Source organism: the organism of the source record quoted next, unplaced genomic scaffold (genome assembly GCF_019419815.1).
Source record: "Pyrus x bretschneideri cultivar Hongxiangsu unplaced genomic scaffold, Pyrus_bretschneideri_v1 Contig12, whole genome shotgun sequence".
In the NCBI taxonomy this organism is placed as follows: Eukaryota; Viridiplantae; Streptophyta; class Magnoliopsida; order Rosales; family Rosaceae; genus Pyrus; species Pyrus x bretschneideri.
The window spans coordinates 2169185-2185662 of record NW_025999413.1 but is presented as its reverse complement, the minus strand read 5'-3'; the positions used below and the strand labels follow the sequence as shown (position 1 = coordinate 2185662).

The following is a 16478-nucleotide window of genomic DNA, read 5'->3' as shown; positions in this document are numbered from 1 at the left end:
AATTTTATTCTCTTAAAATAAAACAAAAATAACTAGTAATATTCATCTAAGAAAATGTCCTCATCTTTTCTTTTTATTTGCCTTTTGTAGCAACTGAATCTAAAATCGACTTTTTCACTATACTCAAACTCATATCACTTCCCCTAAATTTTTAATTAAAGATCTTCCATTTTTTTTAGTGATAGTAAGCGATTTAGTTTATTTAGAGATGGATTCGTGACACCAGTTTTTTTTAATAATTTTTGACACACGTTTTTGTGGAGCTCATAACGTCTTTTAACGATTTGAACGTCTATCTTTTAGGTATTCTCTCAAAGTTCTTGTCTTTAAAAAAATCATCCAATTTTGAAACCATATGACCATTGAATTAAGAATTTTCTTTGTAGAACTGTATTGTTTATTTTCTTCACTACAAATAAATGTTAATGACTTTGGATTTGTCTAATTTATTGCGACGAAGATCTATGAATAATGTTCCAAAAGACAGAAGGTTCAGATCGTTGAAGTACATTATTAAGTAGGCACTACAAAAACTTGTGTTAAAAGTTATGTATTAAAAAAATGGTGTCACAGATCTGTTATGATTTCTTTTGTCTAACAAGATGATATATATTATAAACAACTCTAGTTCATTAGAAGGAAATTTAAACTTGAGTAATCAAATCCACACATTGTCATTACTAACTGACTTAACCTAAATCAGCTTAATACTTTTCTTTATAGTTACTCCTCGTAGACCCTACGCTTTAAAAGATGTTAGGAATGATCCAAGTTATCAAACTATATTTTAATCTTCCTCTCTTTGCCATTGTTTTTCTTTTCTCTCCTTTGTCACTATTTTCTGGCTCCCTTTTTGCATATCTTATATTTACTTTTGTGCATGGAGTTGATTGTACCACCACATTACCGCTTCGAGGAGGAAGGCACCAGTTTGTGTACTTGCGTGGATTGGCAGTTTTGAAGCCTAACTCCACGTGAAAAAATTAAGAAATGTTTTAATGTGCCGCTGGAAACACCGTTCAATACAATAAGTGTTTTAATACAGATGATTGAAACTTATTTTTCAAGTATTCAACCCTTGTATTATAATACTTAATTTATAAAATTATGTACCCGACATACTGAAAAATCTATCCAAATAACTTGTGCGGTTGCAGGTTTAAGAATCCCAACTGTCACAAGGGGCAGCCTCTCTACAAAACAAACAAAACAATCAACATGCAAAGGAAAAATTGAACAAAAGCTTGAAGTTGGAGACAGGACCACATTTCGGCCCAACTCACCTTTCGCCATTTTGAGCAAAATTGTAGGCGTGCTTTTGAGTCTAGGGTTTTAAACTAAAATGATGAATGATAAAATGTCAATTCATTCATGATATTTAAATTTATGACGTCTCACTTACAAGTAAGAAAAAATATTATTAAATTGTAGTATTAAATTTCAATGATACATATAATTTTAAAATTTGACACATCATCATTATCTAGAGAACGAGAGCAATTTCTAGTCATATATACAAAAGTCCAATACGTAAATATGTTGAATTAAACCAGAGACTTGGTTAAATCAAATTTAAAATCCATAATTATAGCAACCGCTTCTTAAGTTACAATAAAATTCAATGTTGTAATATGACAGTTACGCTCCACTAACCAATGTTTTGATGTCTCACTTTAAACTACTAATCATTAAGTTCGTCAATATGACATAGTTGTTTTGTGGTATTGACGAAATATTTTAAGTTACTTAATGATGTGGAACAAAATGACACATCAAACATCATTTTTGTGGGAAAGCTAGGTCAATACAACTTTAGAGCAATATCAGATTCGGCTATAGTTCCAAGAGCGTGGCATTATTCTAACCTCTTTTTTTTTTCAAAAATTTGAGTACTAAAGAAGGGCAACATTCTTTGAAAAAAACATGGGAAAAAAGTAGGCCAAACATACTTTACATGTACTTTCATGACATAACAATCATGGGCTGAAATTGTCCAAAACCCGGCCCATAATTTGGTCAGGAAAAACAAATAAAGAAATCGGTGACTTTATTTAGAGTAAATCAATTTTTAGTGCAAACCGTGATACAATTGAGTACGTTAATTAATATTTAATATTTAAATAATAGTTTAATATTCAAAATCAAGTTATATGATTTAAATTGATTGTCTCATTAGAATTACTCATTTATTTAAGAAGAGATATATGACTCGTTTGGAAATATTTTTAAATGACTAAAAATGAGTTTAAGTTATAAAATCACTTGACGTGTTTCTTGCAATAAGCACATGCAAGAAGCACTTGGAAGTGATTCTTACTAAAAACACTTCACAATTCACTTGCAAATTAACCATAAATTAGTTTTAAAAATACTTTCATTAAAAACGTTCTCACCAGTTTAAAAGCACTACCGAACAAGCCAGTTGTTTTTTTTTTTTTTTTAATTTTGGCAAGTGGAGGCCGAGGCTCGGATGGGAAGAGAAAAGAGAGAGATGAGCTATATTTCAATACAAAACCCCAAAAACGCAAGCCATTCTGTTCCTCTTCGCATTTTCGAATTCTCTCTCTTTTCTCTCTTTCTCTCCGATTATTTTACTTGCCATTTCCACGTTTTTTCTTCTCCTCAAAAACTACAAAACCTAAAATCTCTCCCTTCTCGTCTCTTCGCTCACAAAATTCACTTCCTAACGTAACACAAGAAGCAGCAGAAAGCAGAAGACAATCACAGATATCTCCAAAGCCATTCTCTCTCCTTTCTTTTGGTCTAAATTTCTCTCTTTCTCTCTCTTCCTCTGTGCGCGATCAAAGATCTGTTGCAGAATAGTAAGTCTTCGACGATTGCTTTCGGCAAATGGCTGTTTTTTTTATTTTTTATTTTTGTGTTCAATTTTCTGATTTGCGATTTTTGGTTTTTTTGGCAGGGATGAAGAGAGTAAGAGATGATGTGTGCGTCGGTCCTCAAGTGAAGCGGCCCCCCTGTTCGTCTCGCGGGGACTCGTAAGTTCCATGATTTGTTCATCACTCTTCAATTGCTTGATTTGCTTTATGTTTTGTTTGGTTTGTTTGGTTTGTGAGGATTTAATTTTTCCCATGTTAGTGTATCGGTGCGCGATTTTGGTTCTGTTGCCCTTGTTTGTGAATATTGGTGTAATTTGATCGTTGTGTTGTCGAATTGCGTACTTTTTAACCTGCAGTGGATTGGATTGGTCGTTTTTTATCGTGAAATTTGTTCAATTTGTTTAGGGTTTGTTGTTTATTAGAGTTGAACTGAGTAGTAGTTTGGGTTTTAGTGGTAAAGTCGAGAGCTTTCTGAAAATTCTGTTAGGTATGCTGTTTTCAGCAGATATGATTTCGGTTTTTAGACGTAAAGTCAAGAGCTTTCTGAAAATTTTGTTAGGTATGTTGTTTTCAGCAGATATGTTTAGGAAGATTAAATCTTCTGATGAATATTAATATAGTTTTATGTTTGGGGCTTAGATCAATGCAGTAGACAGAATGTTGACAGAAATAGTACCTGAGAATGATGATTATCTTTGTTTTCTGGAAGTATGTTCTATTTTTTCTGTTGTAGCTGACTAGATTTAGAAAACAACTATCAGGGGAAGTAGGAAGGAGTTGTATGTATTGAGTAATTATTCTTTTGTTTATGATGTTTCATGAATTTGACAGTATTTATTTTATAGTTATATGTTGAGTTTGATGATCATTTTTTGGATGTGGGGCAATAGGCAATCCCAGATACCGGGGGGAGGAGGTGTAGGAGGGGGCGTTGGAGTAGGTGGAGCTGGGCCCATTGGAGGAGGAGGAGGTGCTTCACAGAAATTGACCACCAATGACGCTCTAACCTATCTCAAAGAGGTGAAGGACATGTTTTTAGACCAAAAAGAAAAATACGATACGTTTCTTGAGGTCATGAAAGATTTCAAGGCCCAAAGGTATCAATGTGCTCAGTATCATTCTTTTTTCTATCGTAATACATTCCTAGTTGATTCCTCAGCTACTGGATTCCTGTTTTTGTCTTTTTCAGAACTGACACAGCAGGTGTCATTGCAAGAGTAAAGGAATTATTTAAAGGGCATAACAACTTAATTTTGGGCTTTAATACCTTCTTGCCGAAGGGTTATGAGATAACCCTCGATGAAGATGAGACTCCACCAAAAAAGACAGTTGAGTTTGAGGAAGCTATCAGTTTTGTAAACAAGATAAAGGTGAATATGTTTAATTTTATTCTAATGGCAAGTGTAAACATTTATTATTTTCTGTTTGATTGATGGATTTATGCCCCTACAGAAACGTTTCCAAAATGATGATCATGTCTATAAATCATTCCTAGACATATTGAACATGTATCGAAAGGAGCACAAGGATATAAATGAGGTTTACAGTGAGGTAAGTATACACAATTTTCACTTTCGGCGTTTGATGTTGAATTGTTTTCTGTTACACGGTATTTCTATTTACCTGAGAAAATATTCCTCCCTATGTTCTTAGTAATTTAAATTAATTTACAGGTTGCCGCTCTTTTTGATGAGCATCCCGATTTGCTTGATGAGTTCACCAGATTTTTACCAGATGCGTCAGCAGCAGCTTCAGCACATCAAGCTCAATATGGCCGCAATTCATTTCCACGTTTCAATGAGCGAAGCTCTGCTACACCCACATTTCGGCCAATGCATATGGAGAAGGTAATTACAAAATTCTCTTTCTATTATGTTTTTGACATTTTCTTGTTTAGTTAGTGATTTGTAATGGGGGGCTGGCTTCTTTTCACAGCAACGTAGGAGGGATAGGATCATGACATCCCATGCTGATCGTGATCTTAGTGTTGATTGTCCTGAGCTAGACGATGACAAAGGAACGGTGAAAGTTCAGAAGGAGCATAGAAAGCGTAGTGAAAAGGAGAATAGGGATAGAAGAAATCGGGATGATGATGATAGAGAATTAGAGAATGATAACAGTGTCTACAAATTGCAGCGTTTTCCTGACAAAAGAAAATCCACCAGGAAGGTTGAAGGTTTTGGTTTGACTGCTAACTTTGCTCCTTATGATGACAAGGACTCCTTAAAGAGTGAGTTTATGATGAAACTGTTTCAGTTATATACATTCATGGTCCTTTCGTAAATGTGTTGCATCTAGGTAGTGTGGTTTTATTCTCTGGTTTATAGATGGAATAAGGAGTTGTAATTTGTTTTGAAATGGCAATATGTGTGTTTCTCATGATAATAGCCATCATAAATGTTAGTCTTCACAGCCATAAAATTATGAAATAAATTGTTGGTTTGTCAACATTGATACGATTTTAGGTTATGGAACTAACAAAAATGCACATCGTTTGATTAGTTTTAGTATAAGTGTAAAATTCTACCTGGAGAAAGAGACGTGATTTCTGGTAGTTGGTCTGAAAGTCTGCCATTAGAGATGTGTTAATTGAATATTCTTTTAACCCACAATGCGCCTTGTAATGTTTCCCTGTTCAATATTAGGAAAACCTGAATTTTTTTTATCACAGTACTTGATTTTGAAATCCTTGGGAAATGGATGCAGCTTATTTTGCTTACATTCATCATTCTTTGGAACATAATTGTTGTTTTTTAAAGTTCTATAGTTTCAGTTCTCGTGTTATTATGTCAGTGTTACTTATGGTCTCTCATTTTTATGTTAGGCATGTACAGCCAGGGATTCGTTTTCTGTGAGAAGGTGAAGGAGAGGTTGTGTAGTCAAGATGACTACCAGGCATTTTTGAAGTTGCTTAACATTTATAGCAACGGAATAATTAAAAGGAATGATCTGCAAGGTTTGGTAAGTATTACTCCATGTTCAGCAGTTAATCAACACTTCTAAAGTCAAGCATTTTGTGCTCTCTCTTTGAGCTAGGGGAAACTGGACGAAGGACACTTCATGATAACCACATATTTATCTTTCTATTCAATAAACTTTCTTAAAAAATGCTATTGCCTCTAGTTTGACTTTTTCCAGTAAACTTTACCCATCTTAGGTGACTGATTTATTGGGAAAGTATTCAGATCTTATGGAGGAGTTTAATGATTTTTTGGAGCGTTGTGAGAATATAGGTAACTTAAATGCCATCAATTTTGAGCTGCTTTCTTGTGGTTCTTTTTCTTTTAGATTGTATCTGATGGGATTTATTCTTGCAGATGGGTTCCTTGCTGGTGTTATGAGTAGAAGTATGTATATTAGTCCTCCATTGGTCTGTTTTTTCATAAGACACTAAGTGATTTGTTTCTGTACTATCTGCGTTTGGAAGAATAATTATTCTTCTTCTGCATGGCATAATTTGAGCTATCATGTGATATCTCATTTCTTTGGAATTTTTGCTTGCTTCTGTAATTTGAGAATCCTGATTGGTAACTTGTTGACTGCAGAATCTCTGAGTAGTGATGGTCCTGTTCCTTTTTCTAGACCGGTGAAGGTAGAGGACAAAGATAAAGAGCCAAAGCGTGAAATGGAGGGAGCCAAAGAAAAGGAAAGATACAGGGAGAAGTATTGGGCAAAATCTATTCAAGAGCTTGATCTCTCTAACTGTGAACGTTGTACTCCAAGCTATCGGCTTCTGCCCGAAGACGTACGGGTTAACATTATGTACTTAATATAGGACTATGTAACATATTCTGATGCTCAACTTATTGTTGCTTGTCCCTTTGCAGTATCCAATACCTTCAGCAAGCCAGAGATCAGAACTTGGTGCTCAGGTTTTGAATGACCATTGGGTCTCTGTGACTTCAGGAAGTGAAGATTACTCTTTTAAACATATGCGCAGAAATCAGTATGAAGAAAGTCTGTTCAGATGCGAGGATGATAGGTAATGTTTGGTACAAGGCTGTTGATATCATTTTTACTTTTGGTATGGAAGTGAGCTTGCATGATCGTATGGATGGATAGAGGTCCTAGTAGGTTCTGTAGATCACTATTGATGTAATATCATTTCCTTTACAGTACATGCTAGTTCATTATTGTAAACTTATGTTGGCTTTCATTTTGGAAAGTTTAGGTTTGAGTTGGATATGTTGTTAGAGTCGGTGAGCTCAACTGCTAAGCGAGCGGAGGAACTCTTGAACAGCATTAATGAAAATAAGATCAGCATGGAAACTTCAATCCGTATTGAAGACCACTTCACTGGTTGGTATCTATTAATTGATTGAGAAGCAATTAAATGTCAGGTATCTATTCTGGTATTTGAGCTCCTTTAACTGCATTGACCTTTTTCATTTGATTAATTTTATTGCAGCGTTAAACTTAAGGTGCATTGAACGTTTATATGGTGACCATGGTCTTGATGTGGTGGACATACTGCGGAAAAATCCAACTCTGGCTTTGCCTGTTGTATTAACTCGCCTGAAGCAGAAACAAGAAGAATGGACAAGGTGTAGATCCGATTTTAACAAGGTCTGGGCTGATATATATGCCAAAAATCATTACAAATCACTTGATCACCGGAGCTTCTATTTCAAGCAACAAGATTCAAAGAACTTGAGTAGCAAATGTAAGTTTTTAATTTGATGATTAGTTTCCTTGAGCACTTCTCTCTCTGTGGGTTTTTACTAACTGTTCCTCCGTGCTGATTCTGACTCCTATTGATTTACAGCTTTGGTGGCCGAGATCAAGGAATTGAAAGAGAAAAAGCAGATAGAGGATGATATCCTTCTGGCCGTTGCTGCTGGAAACAGGCAATCTATAGTTCCACATATGGAGTTTGAATACTTAGATATCAGCTTACATGAAGACTTGTATAAACTTGTCCAATATTCATGTGAAGAGGTTTTCTCAACAAAAGAACAATTAAATAAGGCTATGAGACTTTACACTACCTTTTTGGAGCCAATGCTGGGTGTTTCTTCTCGGCCCAATGATTCAGAGGATGATGAAGATGTTGACAAAAGTAGGAATCGGGCTAAGAATTGTACTGCGTCAAGCATAGGAGAAAGCGATGGAAGTCCTGGTGGTGATTCTGCCACATTGAATTTTAAGCAGCCCAAATCTGTGTGTAATGAAGAAGAAAATGCTTTAGCAGAAGTGGAAAGTTTGGCTAACAGGGATAACTCACCTAAAGAAGATGGAAGTCGTGATGCAGATCTTGTCTGTAGGAAAGATTCTATATCTGAGAAAATTCAACTAGAAAAAGACCAGAAGAATATGGATGTCCATAAGAAAAGGTATCTGGTCACCGGCATGGACAGTGCGTGGCCGTCCAGTCAACCATCACATCCAATTGGAGCAGATAATAATCATGGTAGAACGAGCTTGGAAGTGTTATCAGGTCTGTTTTTCTGAATTTGATTTTTTTTATTGTAATGGCATCTTATTTGATGTTATAATTTATTTTACTTTCCAGAGTTATAATAATGCGAATACTGTGAATTTTTTTTAATTGAAGGGTGTGCTGCAACCACGTCAAGGCCTGGTGCTTCTATTAGTGGCAATGACCATTTACAGAAAGGAAATGCTGATGCTGTTCCATTGTCAGAGGTATGAGTCTGGATCCTGGAATATCGTCATCTGTGATGGCTTTTGTTTTTAATTTATTTATTTCACCTTACGGTTTTGGCAATGCTACTGATTTACTGTTTGGTGCTTCAGGGTGTCGATAATGCAAAACCTGCTTTAATTGCTAATGGAGTGTTTCCAGAAAGCACTAAAGTTAACAGTCGTCATGAAGAGTCTGTTGGGCCCTCCAAAATTGAAAAGGAAGAGGGGGAATTATCACCAATTGCTGACTTTGGGGAGGATAACTTTGTTGTCTCTGGAGATGCTGGGGTGCAAGCTATGCCTAAGGCAAACCGCAGTGTTGAAAGCAGACCGTTTCAGTCTGGGAATGGGGAAGACATTAGTTGTCAGGAAGCTGGAGAAAATGATGCAGATGCAGATGATGAAAATAGTGAAAATGTTTCCGAGGCTGGTGAAGATGTCTCTGGCAGTGAGACAGCTGGTGATGAATGTTCCAGAGAAGAGCAAGGCGATGATGAAGATGCTGAACCGGATGACATTGATGGTAAGGCTGAGAGTGAAGGTGAGGCTGAAGGGATGGTGGATGGGCACCATGTTGGAGGAGATGGAATGTCTTTGCAATTGTCAGAACGTTTTCTTTTGTCTGTGAAACCTCTTGCGAAGCATGTACCAGGTTCTTTACTTGAAGAAAGGAAAGACTCTCGCGTTTTCTATGGGAATGATAATTTCTATGTGCTTTGTAGGCTTCATCAAGTAAGAGACATTTTCTTTCATTTTTGGAAGTTAGTTTGTCTTTTATTTACAACTGGATATAAGCTTGACTTATTTGATTTGCAGATTCTATACGAAAGGATTTTATCTGCAAAAACAAGTTCCACAGGTGCAGAAATGAAATGGAGAACTTCAAAGGATGGCAGTTCTTCGGATCTGTATGCCAGGTATTTTTCAGGCCATCTTCTCTTTTATATAGTTAATAGATTAGAACTGTGGCAACTGTTCAAAGCAATTTTAATCATATAATTTATTCATCTATCATGCAGATTTATGAGTGCTCTATACAATTTGCTTGATGGATCTGTTGATAATGCAAAATTTGAGGATGAATGCCGAGCTATTATTGGAAACCAGTCATATATATTATTCACCTTGGACAAATTAATATATAAATTTGTCAAACAGGTTTGCTCACTGGAACTTATGTACTTAATAAATAAAAAAATTATGTGTGTTTGCTTTTTGCTGCCAAGGTTCTGATTAGTGGTTATTTATGCAGCTTCAAACTGTTGCAAGTGATGAGACGGACAATAAGCTGCTTCAATTATATGAATATGAAAAGTCCCGGAAAACTGGGAAGTTGATTGATTCTGTTTATCATGAAAATGCACGTGTCCTCATTCATGAGGAGAATATTTACAGATTGGAATTTGTAAGTTCTTTGACAATTGCCCATGTATTAGACTAAAACCTACCCTTTTGAATATACTTTCTTATTTTATGATTTACTTATTTTTAATTTTCTTTGTGCAGTCCTCTTCACCCTCCCGGCTGTCCATCCAGCTGATGGACAGTGTGAGTGAAAAGCCTGAGGTGTTTGCAGTTTCCATGGAACCTAATTTTGCATCCTATCTGCACAACGAATTTCTGCCGGTTTATCCTGGAAAAAAGGAGCCGCATGGGATTACCCTTCAGAGGTGATAATGCACTCTTCATTAATGTTAAAAGTGCTAGAATTGCTATACTTCTCTGAAGAAACATGATAGACACTGAAATACAGTACCATCCGATGGATTTAGCTTCTTCCTGTGTTTTTTGGCAGGAAAAATTGTATGTAAATCCACTCACATTGTTATGATATGTTAATAATTAGTCATATGCAGCAACTCAGGTTACCTTGTGGTATAGAATGAGCCAAAAATTTCTAGTGTTTTTGTTAGTTAATGGATAACTTGCTGATTCAATCCGTTTTGCAGAAACAAGCGCAAATATGCAGGGCAAGCTGAATCCTCTGCCTTTTGCAAGGCCATGGACGGTGTTCACTTAGTCAATGGTTTGGAGTGCAAGATAGCTTGCAATTCATCCAAGGTATCTTGCCCTCGTATGTATTTCTTATCTTAAGCATCACCATCAGTTTTACCTTCTTTACAATATAAGCACAGATGGAAGCTGGAGAAATAATAGCCACACGTGCGCACGCGCACACACTTATGCATTTTTTGTGCACGGAGTTTTATTCATCAGAGTATCATGTGGCAGATCTCTTACGTTCTTGACACAGAAGATTACTTCTTCCGTATGAGAAGGAAAAGGAGAACATCTGAGGCCAGATCACCATATTGTGATCAGACGAGAGTACAGCGGTTCCACAAATTCTTATCAATCTCATCATAGCTTAGAAGGAAAATCGTTTGACATTGGGAAGCTAAAGGTAGACATGATAAACATTTCAAAAACATATGCCCTTTTTTCGTATCTTCCACTGCCATACAAGTTCTGCGAACGACTGTAACCCAAGCTTTCTTGAACAGGAGTCATCTACTCGATTTCTGAGACTGGAGAAGGATGATGGCGGCCCTGGACACGTAGAGCATGTCTGGTTCAGAAGATTGGCCTCCGAGCCATTGTTGTGTATATAAGGTTGGTGTATGATAATTTCGTAGAAAGGTATTTAAGTTAAAGTTCTTAATCTTTGTCATAGATAGGATATTTTCTTCCCCACTTCCATAAGCACACTGTGTAAGTGTAACAAATTGATCAAATAGCAGAAAAGCACGCGAGTTTTAACAAATCCCGAGCTTTTTAACTACAAATTTGTGGTTTCATACCAGCATTTTGCAGGCATTACTGCATCAGTATTCTTTTCCACCATAAGATTATGTTTCATAGAACAGATTCATTACTTCAAATTTGTGGTTTTATATATGCTGTTCTTACCGAAAGATTTTTGAGTTGGCTATCACCGAAACTATATATGCGCACCTGTTTTGTTTTCGGATTCAGTTACATTGGGATGGAAATAAACAGGGTGTGGAAGAAGGAGAAAAGTAATGTGCGGAAATCATTTTCTTTACGCGCGGAAAATAGATGAAAAAAGTTCAAGAAAGATTCAAGACCAGAAAGGAAGAAGTAAAAGCCGAATCTGGGTAACAAAGCTAGAACGGGGCGGGGCCTAGAGAACTGGATTAGCGTGAGAGGGAATGGGATCCGCTCCAGACCTTAGTCTTAGTATTCGGAGCCTAGAAATCAATTCATCTGGCCTGCACAAATTCAATCCAATGGTTTCATTAACTTATTTTCCTGCCTCATCACACAAAATCAACGGCTTTGATTTCTTTTACACATCAATTAACAGTCCAGATGAATTGATCTTTAGGCTCTGGATACCAAGGTCCGGAGCAGATCCAATTCCGGTGAAAAGTGGGCCGGAGTTGGTTGAATCCGGTAACCGTAGATAATGGATAATGGATAATGGGCCGTCACGTGGTTCTCGTACGTGGAAGTGTAACGGACTCCTCGTTTGGGGATCCACTTTCTGCATGTCGACCTGCTCGCGCCACTTGTGGCTTGAGCTCCGCCAGCAGTAACAAGAATCCGCACCGGTTAATTACTGAAATGCCCTTGGCTCGTTTAAATATCAACAATTAGTTATTTTCTCGTATTTTTGATATTTAAACAAACATCATCTTAATCGTCTGACAGTGATTGCATTGCAGCCAATTCCGACATAATTGATGTGCTCTTAATAAGATATTAAATTAATCGGACAATGCTGATGTTTCTCTTTTTGTGTAAATAGAGAGGTCTCATGTTTGAATCGTTAAATAACAAGTTTGATTTCTAATTATGTAGTTTAAATCCTTTTATCCCTAAAATAAAAAATAAAAAAAAAAACCAAATTGTAATTTTCATTTTATCCCTTTTCTATTTTCAGCTCATTGACATGAATGCTTTTTTTTTTTTTTTTTTCAACGAATGTTTTAAAAATGGAAATGAAAAGCGTACGCAAGTAAATAAAGGTGGATCTCGAGGGCAGTTTCGGAATCGAATAAATACGTAAAACCGGCAGGCAGAAGTAGTGTTTGGCTGTGGGCGTGGAAGAAAAAATCAGTTCATAAAAGAAAGAGAGAAGAGAGCCAGAAGATTTCGTAACATCCACTCCCTCCCTATCCACCCCCTCTCTCTCTCTTTCTATACACACACACACACACACACACACACACACGCACACTATATTTCCCAGTTTCTATCTTCTCATTTCTCTCTTCCATTTCTGAATCATTCCCCGTGGGGGGTTTTCAGAGCTAGGGTTTTGTGGATCGAATTTTCATTCCGATTTCAATGAGTTCGGGTTCAATATCCTGCTCTCCTGTCGTCACCAAAGACTTGGCCAAGAAGAAGAGGGTAAGCTCGCTCGCTATGTCATCCATTCTCCTCCGCTCTCTGTCTTTTCTCTTTCGTGCATACGTCTGCGTGTGCTTGGAAATGGAGGGAAATTCGAATATGAAAAGTTTCAATTTCGGCCCAGGGTTATTGGTGCATTCGTGAAATTCGAATTCAATTTTGGTTTTTGGGCGGAATTGAAGTTGAATTTTTGTGATGTTGTGAATTGTGAGCTTTGTTCTTAATTGTAGTTGTTTTTCTCAGACGAACAGGTTGGCGAAATTGAAGCAGAGCAAGCTCGATGTTCGCCGCGAGCAATGGCTTTCACATGGTATTGCTTCCTTCTCTCTCGAAATTTTCTTTTTTTTTTTTTTGTTTTTTTGAAATATGAATTTTCACTAAGACCATAAAAAAATTTACTTTTTTGGATTGCCAATGAAGCTAGTATGCTCCAACAAATAAAACAATGGAAGCTAATATGCTTAGTGGAGGTATGAAAATCGAAACTTGGGCATCGGACAATGTTTGTATTTGGATGCAGAACTTGGTGTTTGCGAAATGTAGACTTAGGCATCGGGTGAGCACAATGATGTTCGTTAAAAATTTAGAAAAAGAAAAAGGACCTTTATCTAAGCGTCATACATGTTCTTACCTAGAATTTTGCAGTAAAGCTGGTTACTTTGTCAAGAGTTCACTGCCATTGGTCGTCATTACTCGATCAATGGATATAGGGAAAATTCGTTTTCATGCCTTAGGTAGTTCTATGAACCAAATCAAGACGCCGAGCTTTTTCTAGAAATTTTGATAACATCGATTCAGGAAAGACAGAAGAGTGGCTTAGCTTCTGAATTGTTTTTGTTTTTTTTTTTTTTTTAATATGCGTCTTGCACAACTGACTTATGATGGGGCACCTGACGTTTTCCCTGACATTGATGACCTGATTTTTCTTCTCCCCACCCCCACAAAAGACAACAAAATTTTACATTAACGGCTTTTGTGGAACAAGTTAGAGATTTTTAGTAGTTATCAAAATTTTCTTATATACATTTGATCCTAATAAACTTCGTGTGCAATGCAGTCAAGAATAAAGGGCACAAAGTGAACTCGGATGGGAGGGGTGGGTCTCCTACACCATCTAGGCAAGTAGAGAAAGGGCAAAATGGATCATTGGACAATTTGGAAATGAGTTCAACCGGAGGAGAGAATGACAGTTCGAGCATCCATGACAGTGATTCGGAGTCTCTGACAACCAGTCCGAGTGGAAGCAGTTTGGATTGTAATGATTCGATGAAGAATCTTAGTGAGAGCAGTGGAAGTGATTGTTCGGGAAATGTCAGCAAGGAGGATGCTGATGATGGGTGTCTAGATGACTGGGAGGCTGTGGCCGATGCTTTAAATGCAGAGGACAACAAGCATACCCCTATTATTGATTTTCCTTCCAAAGCTGAAATCACAGTTGAACCCACAGGCCTTGAACCATCTAGCGAGAATCCTGGAGTTGAATTATCGAATCCAGAGAACAGAAACATGGTTCCTGGGTCACGTACGGCGCGTTGTGCTTGGAGACCTGATGATGCTTCCCGTCCTCAGAATCTGCCCAATGTGCCAAAACAGCATAGTTTCGTGGTTCAATCAGACTGGCATTGTGGCCATGGAGCCATTGCATGGGCATGGCAAAACATCGTGCCCCAGCCTTCTTCATGTCCTATATGCTATGAGGATTTAGATGTCACAGACTCGAGCTTTGTTCCATGTTCATGCGGCTTTCGGCTTTGCCTCTTTTGCCACAAAAGGATTCTAGAGGCAGACGGGCGCTGTCCAGGCTGCAGGAAGCAGTACGATCATGGAAATGGAGCAATGAGCATCAACAGAGGAGCTACAACTTTTAGAGTGGCTTGATCTTGCAGTGTGAGTACTAGATCCTAGAAAGTGAGTTTCTATATCTTGAACTTTTTGTTTATCGCCTCTCTGTTTGCGCCGAGTCAAGTCTGTCAAACTTGCAGCATCGTTAACGAAAATTTGAGTATAGTGATAGAGGTGGGAAGCGGCCTGGTATCGGAATTGGAACTTTGGTGAGTCCAATTCCTGTATAATGTTTAGGATATGTTGGTGTAGGAAACTGATGCAGTTATGTGAATAGTTGGGGTTGGTACAAACTTTCCAAATAAGAAATTTGAGTATATCCGCGTTCTTTTACTTGTCTTGCTTCTTGAATCAAAAGACTTTTTCTGCAATTTTACCTTCTCTTTCTCAAGTCCTTTTTTCTGGACTTACACTTGGCGGTATGTCACTGGCGTTCCGAGTCAATAACACAATGACATGCTTCCGGGAGATCTCTCTTAAATGACGCTTCATTCCGGTTAGTCCTTGTCATCTCAACTTTAAACACATTTCAAGTTTACTGGGAGTAGATCTTCCCTGCACCCGGGATGCCTCAATCGCGGTATTCTCAACCCAATCATGCAGTGCCATGGACCATGTACGATTATCTTGAGATACTGTTATTGTCGCATTGAAGTTTCACTCTTGTACGAGATAAAATTGTCGTGTTTGTCTAGTATGAACCGACTCATAGCATGCCTTGAAATGTATAGCCGTTGAATTGTTAGAGAAGGATCCAACGGTTACATTCTGGAATTTCCGATTTTTGTGTCTAAATTCGCTTGAATTCTTCAAGTCTAATGTGAAACTGCCAGATGGAATTGTGGAGCCAGGGCGTTGTGGTGACGACAGCCAGCCAGGTGGTTGCCGCCTCTCCTACAAGACTCATCTGTCCACGTGAACTCTTAACGTTTGGAAGCCATGCTGGTTAACTTTTATTTTTTTAAATACCAATTTTATTATTCTCAAGTTTTTGAAAAATCGTACTTTTCTGTACTTTTTTTTTTCGGTGTCTCACTCTTATACTTAAAAGTATAATTTTTCTGTCATTTGCATATTTCTGTTTGACTTTTCGTTATATTATCCGTTAAGTGTTGACGCGATGGAAAATCGAAGGTGGTCAAATTTGTTGTCAAATCTACTTCTCCCAGGGGAAAATAATGGCCATTGACTAGTCGGCTTCCAAACCTGCTTCAATTTAGTCACCAAGTCGCTTTAAGATTTTGAAAACCTCGGATAACTTGTGTGACCAGTAAACCCAAGTCACATTTATCTTCTAGGGCATCTTAGATACTTTATAGAATGTATATATAAACTTGACTACTTACTCTCGAAAAAATTATAGTAACAAGGGAAACATCGTCATCGATCAACTTATAACTTTAAAAAATAACAATCAAATCTTATATCACTAAGTATGATCTATTGTATGAATTTTAAAACGTTTATGCGTTTGGTTTTGCACCAAATTTTCCTTTTGATGAAAATTGCGATATTCCAGTACTGTTAACTTCAAGTATTTTATATCATTTTTGAGATTTTTTGTTACTTTTTCCATTTTAAAAGGATACTATGTTTGAAACTTGAAAGGTAAAAACAGCAATTGTGTTTTAGTCCAAGATAAATGTTTTTTTTTTTTTAATTTGGTACCACAAGTAAAATAAATATAATCATTTTTGGTTAAAATAAGGTACTTTCATGGCATTGAGATTCACTCTGAATCTCCTGTTTCAGAGTCCGTAAATCAAGAGATCTGAA

The 16478-nt window shown here is 37.1% G+C and overlaps 2 protein-coding genes across 3 annotated transcripts; both read left to right on the top strand.

The window, feature by feature from the left end:
• The first annotated feature begins 2509 nt into the window (after positions 1 to 2509).
• LOC125474342 (paired amphipathic helix protein Sin3-like 2) lies at positions 2510 to 11247 on the top strand. Of its 2 annotated transcripts, XM_048577897.1 has the most exons (24): positions 2511 to 2822; positions 2921 to 2996; positions 3728 to 3934; positions 4027 to 4207; positions 4290 to 4388; positions 4511 to 4684; positions 4773 to 5067; positions 5662 to 5798; positions 5995 to 6070; positions 6155 to 6184; positions 6383 to 6582; positions 6665 to 6819; positions 7009 to 7136; positions 7246 to 7500; positions 7603 to 8274; positions 8392 to 8483; positions 8595 to 9215; positions 9300 to 9400; positions 9503 to 9641; positions 9736 to 9888; positions 9990 to 10153; positions 10433 to 10544; positions 10716 to 10887; positions 10988 to 11247. In XM_048577897.1, the coding sequence occupies exons 2-23, from the start codon at positions 2923 to 2925 to the stop codon at positions 10848 to 10850; spliced, it is 4200 nt and encodes a 1399-aa protein (XP_048433854.1). In that variant the 5' UTR covers positions 2511 to 2822; positions 2921 to 2922; the 3' UTR covers positions 10851 to 10887; positions 10988 to 11247. The 2 variants fall into 2 exon arrangements, with proteins under 2 accessions (XP_048433855.1, XP_048433854.1); XM_048577898.1 differs by lacking the exon at positions 10988 to 11247 and having other exon boundaries at positions 2510 to 2822; positions 10433 to 10557; positions 10716 to 10871.
• A 1296-nt stretch (positions 11248 to 12543) lies between these two features.
• Positions 12544 to 15035, top strand: LOC103928459. Its single transcript, XM_009337502.3, has 3 exons — positions 12544 to 12860; positions 13104 to 13170; positions 13918 to 15035. The coding sequence occupies exons 1-3, from the start codon at positions 12798 to 12800 to the stop codon at positions 14736 to 14738; spliced, it is 951 nt and encodes a 316-aa protein (XP_009335777.2). The 5' UTR covers positions 12544 to 12797; the 3' UTR covers positions 14739 to 15035.
• The last annotated feature ends 1443 nt before the right edge of the window (positions 15036 to 16478 follow it).

Coding starts and splice junctions, on each gene's coding strand:
- LOC125474342 (XM_048577897.1), top strand. CDS start 2,923: ATGAAGAGAGTAAGAGATGATGTGTGCGTCGGTCCTCAAGTGAAGCGG. Junction 2,997..3,727: donor TGTTCGTCTCGCGGGGACTC/GTAAGTTCCATG, acceptor GTGGGGCAATAG/GCAATCCCAGATACCGGGGG. Junction 8,275..8,391: donor GAGCTTGGAAGTGTTATCAG/GTCTGTTTTTCT, acceptor TTTTAATTGAAG/GGTGTGCTGCAACCACGTCA.
- LOC103928459 (XM_009337502.3), top strand. CDS start 12,798: ATGAGTTCGGGTTCAATATCCTGCTCTCCTGTCGTCACCAAAGACTTG. Junction 12,861..13,103: donor ACTTGGCCAAGAAGAAGAGG/GTAAGCTCGCTC, acceptor TGTTTTTCTCAG/ACGAACAGGTTGGCGAAATT. Junction 13,171..13,917: donor CGAGCAATGGCTTTCACATG/GTATTGCTTCCT, acceptor TGTGCAATGCAG/TCAAGAATAAAGGGCACAAA.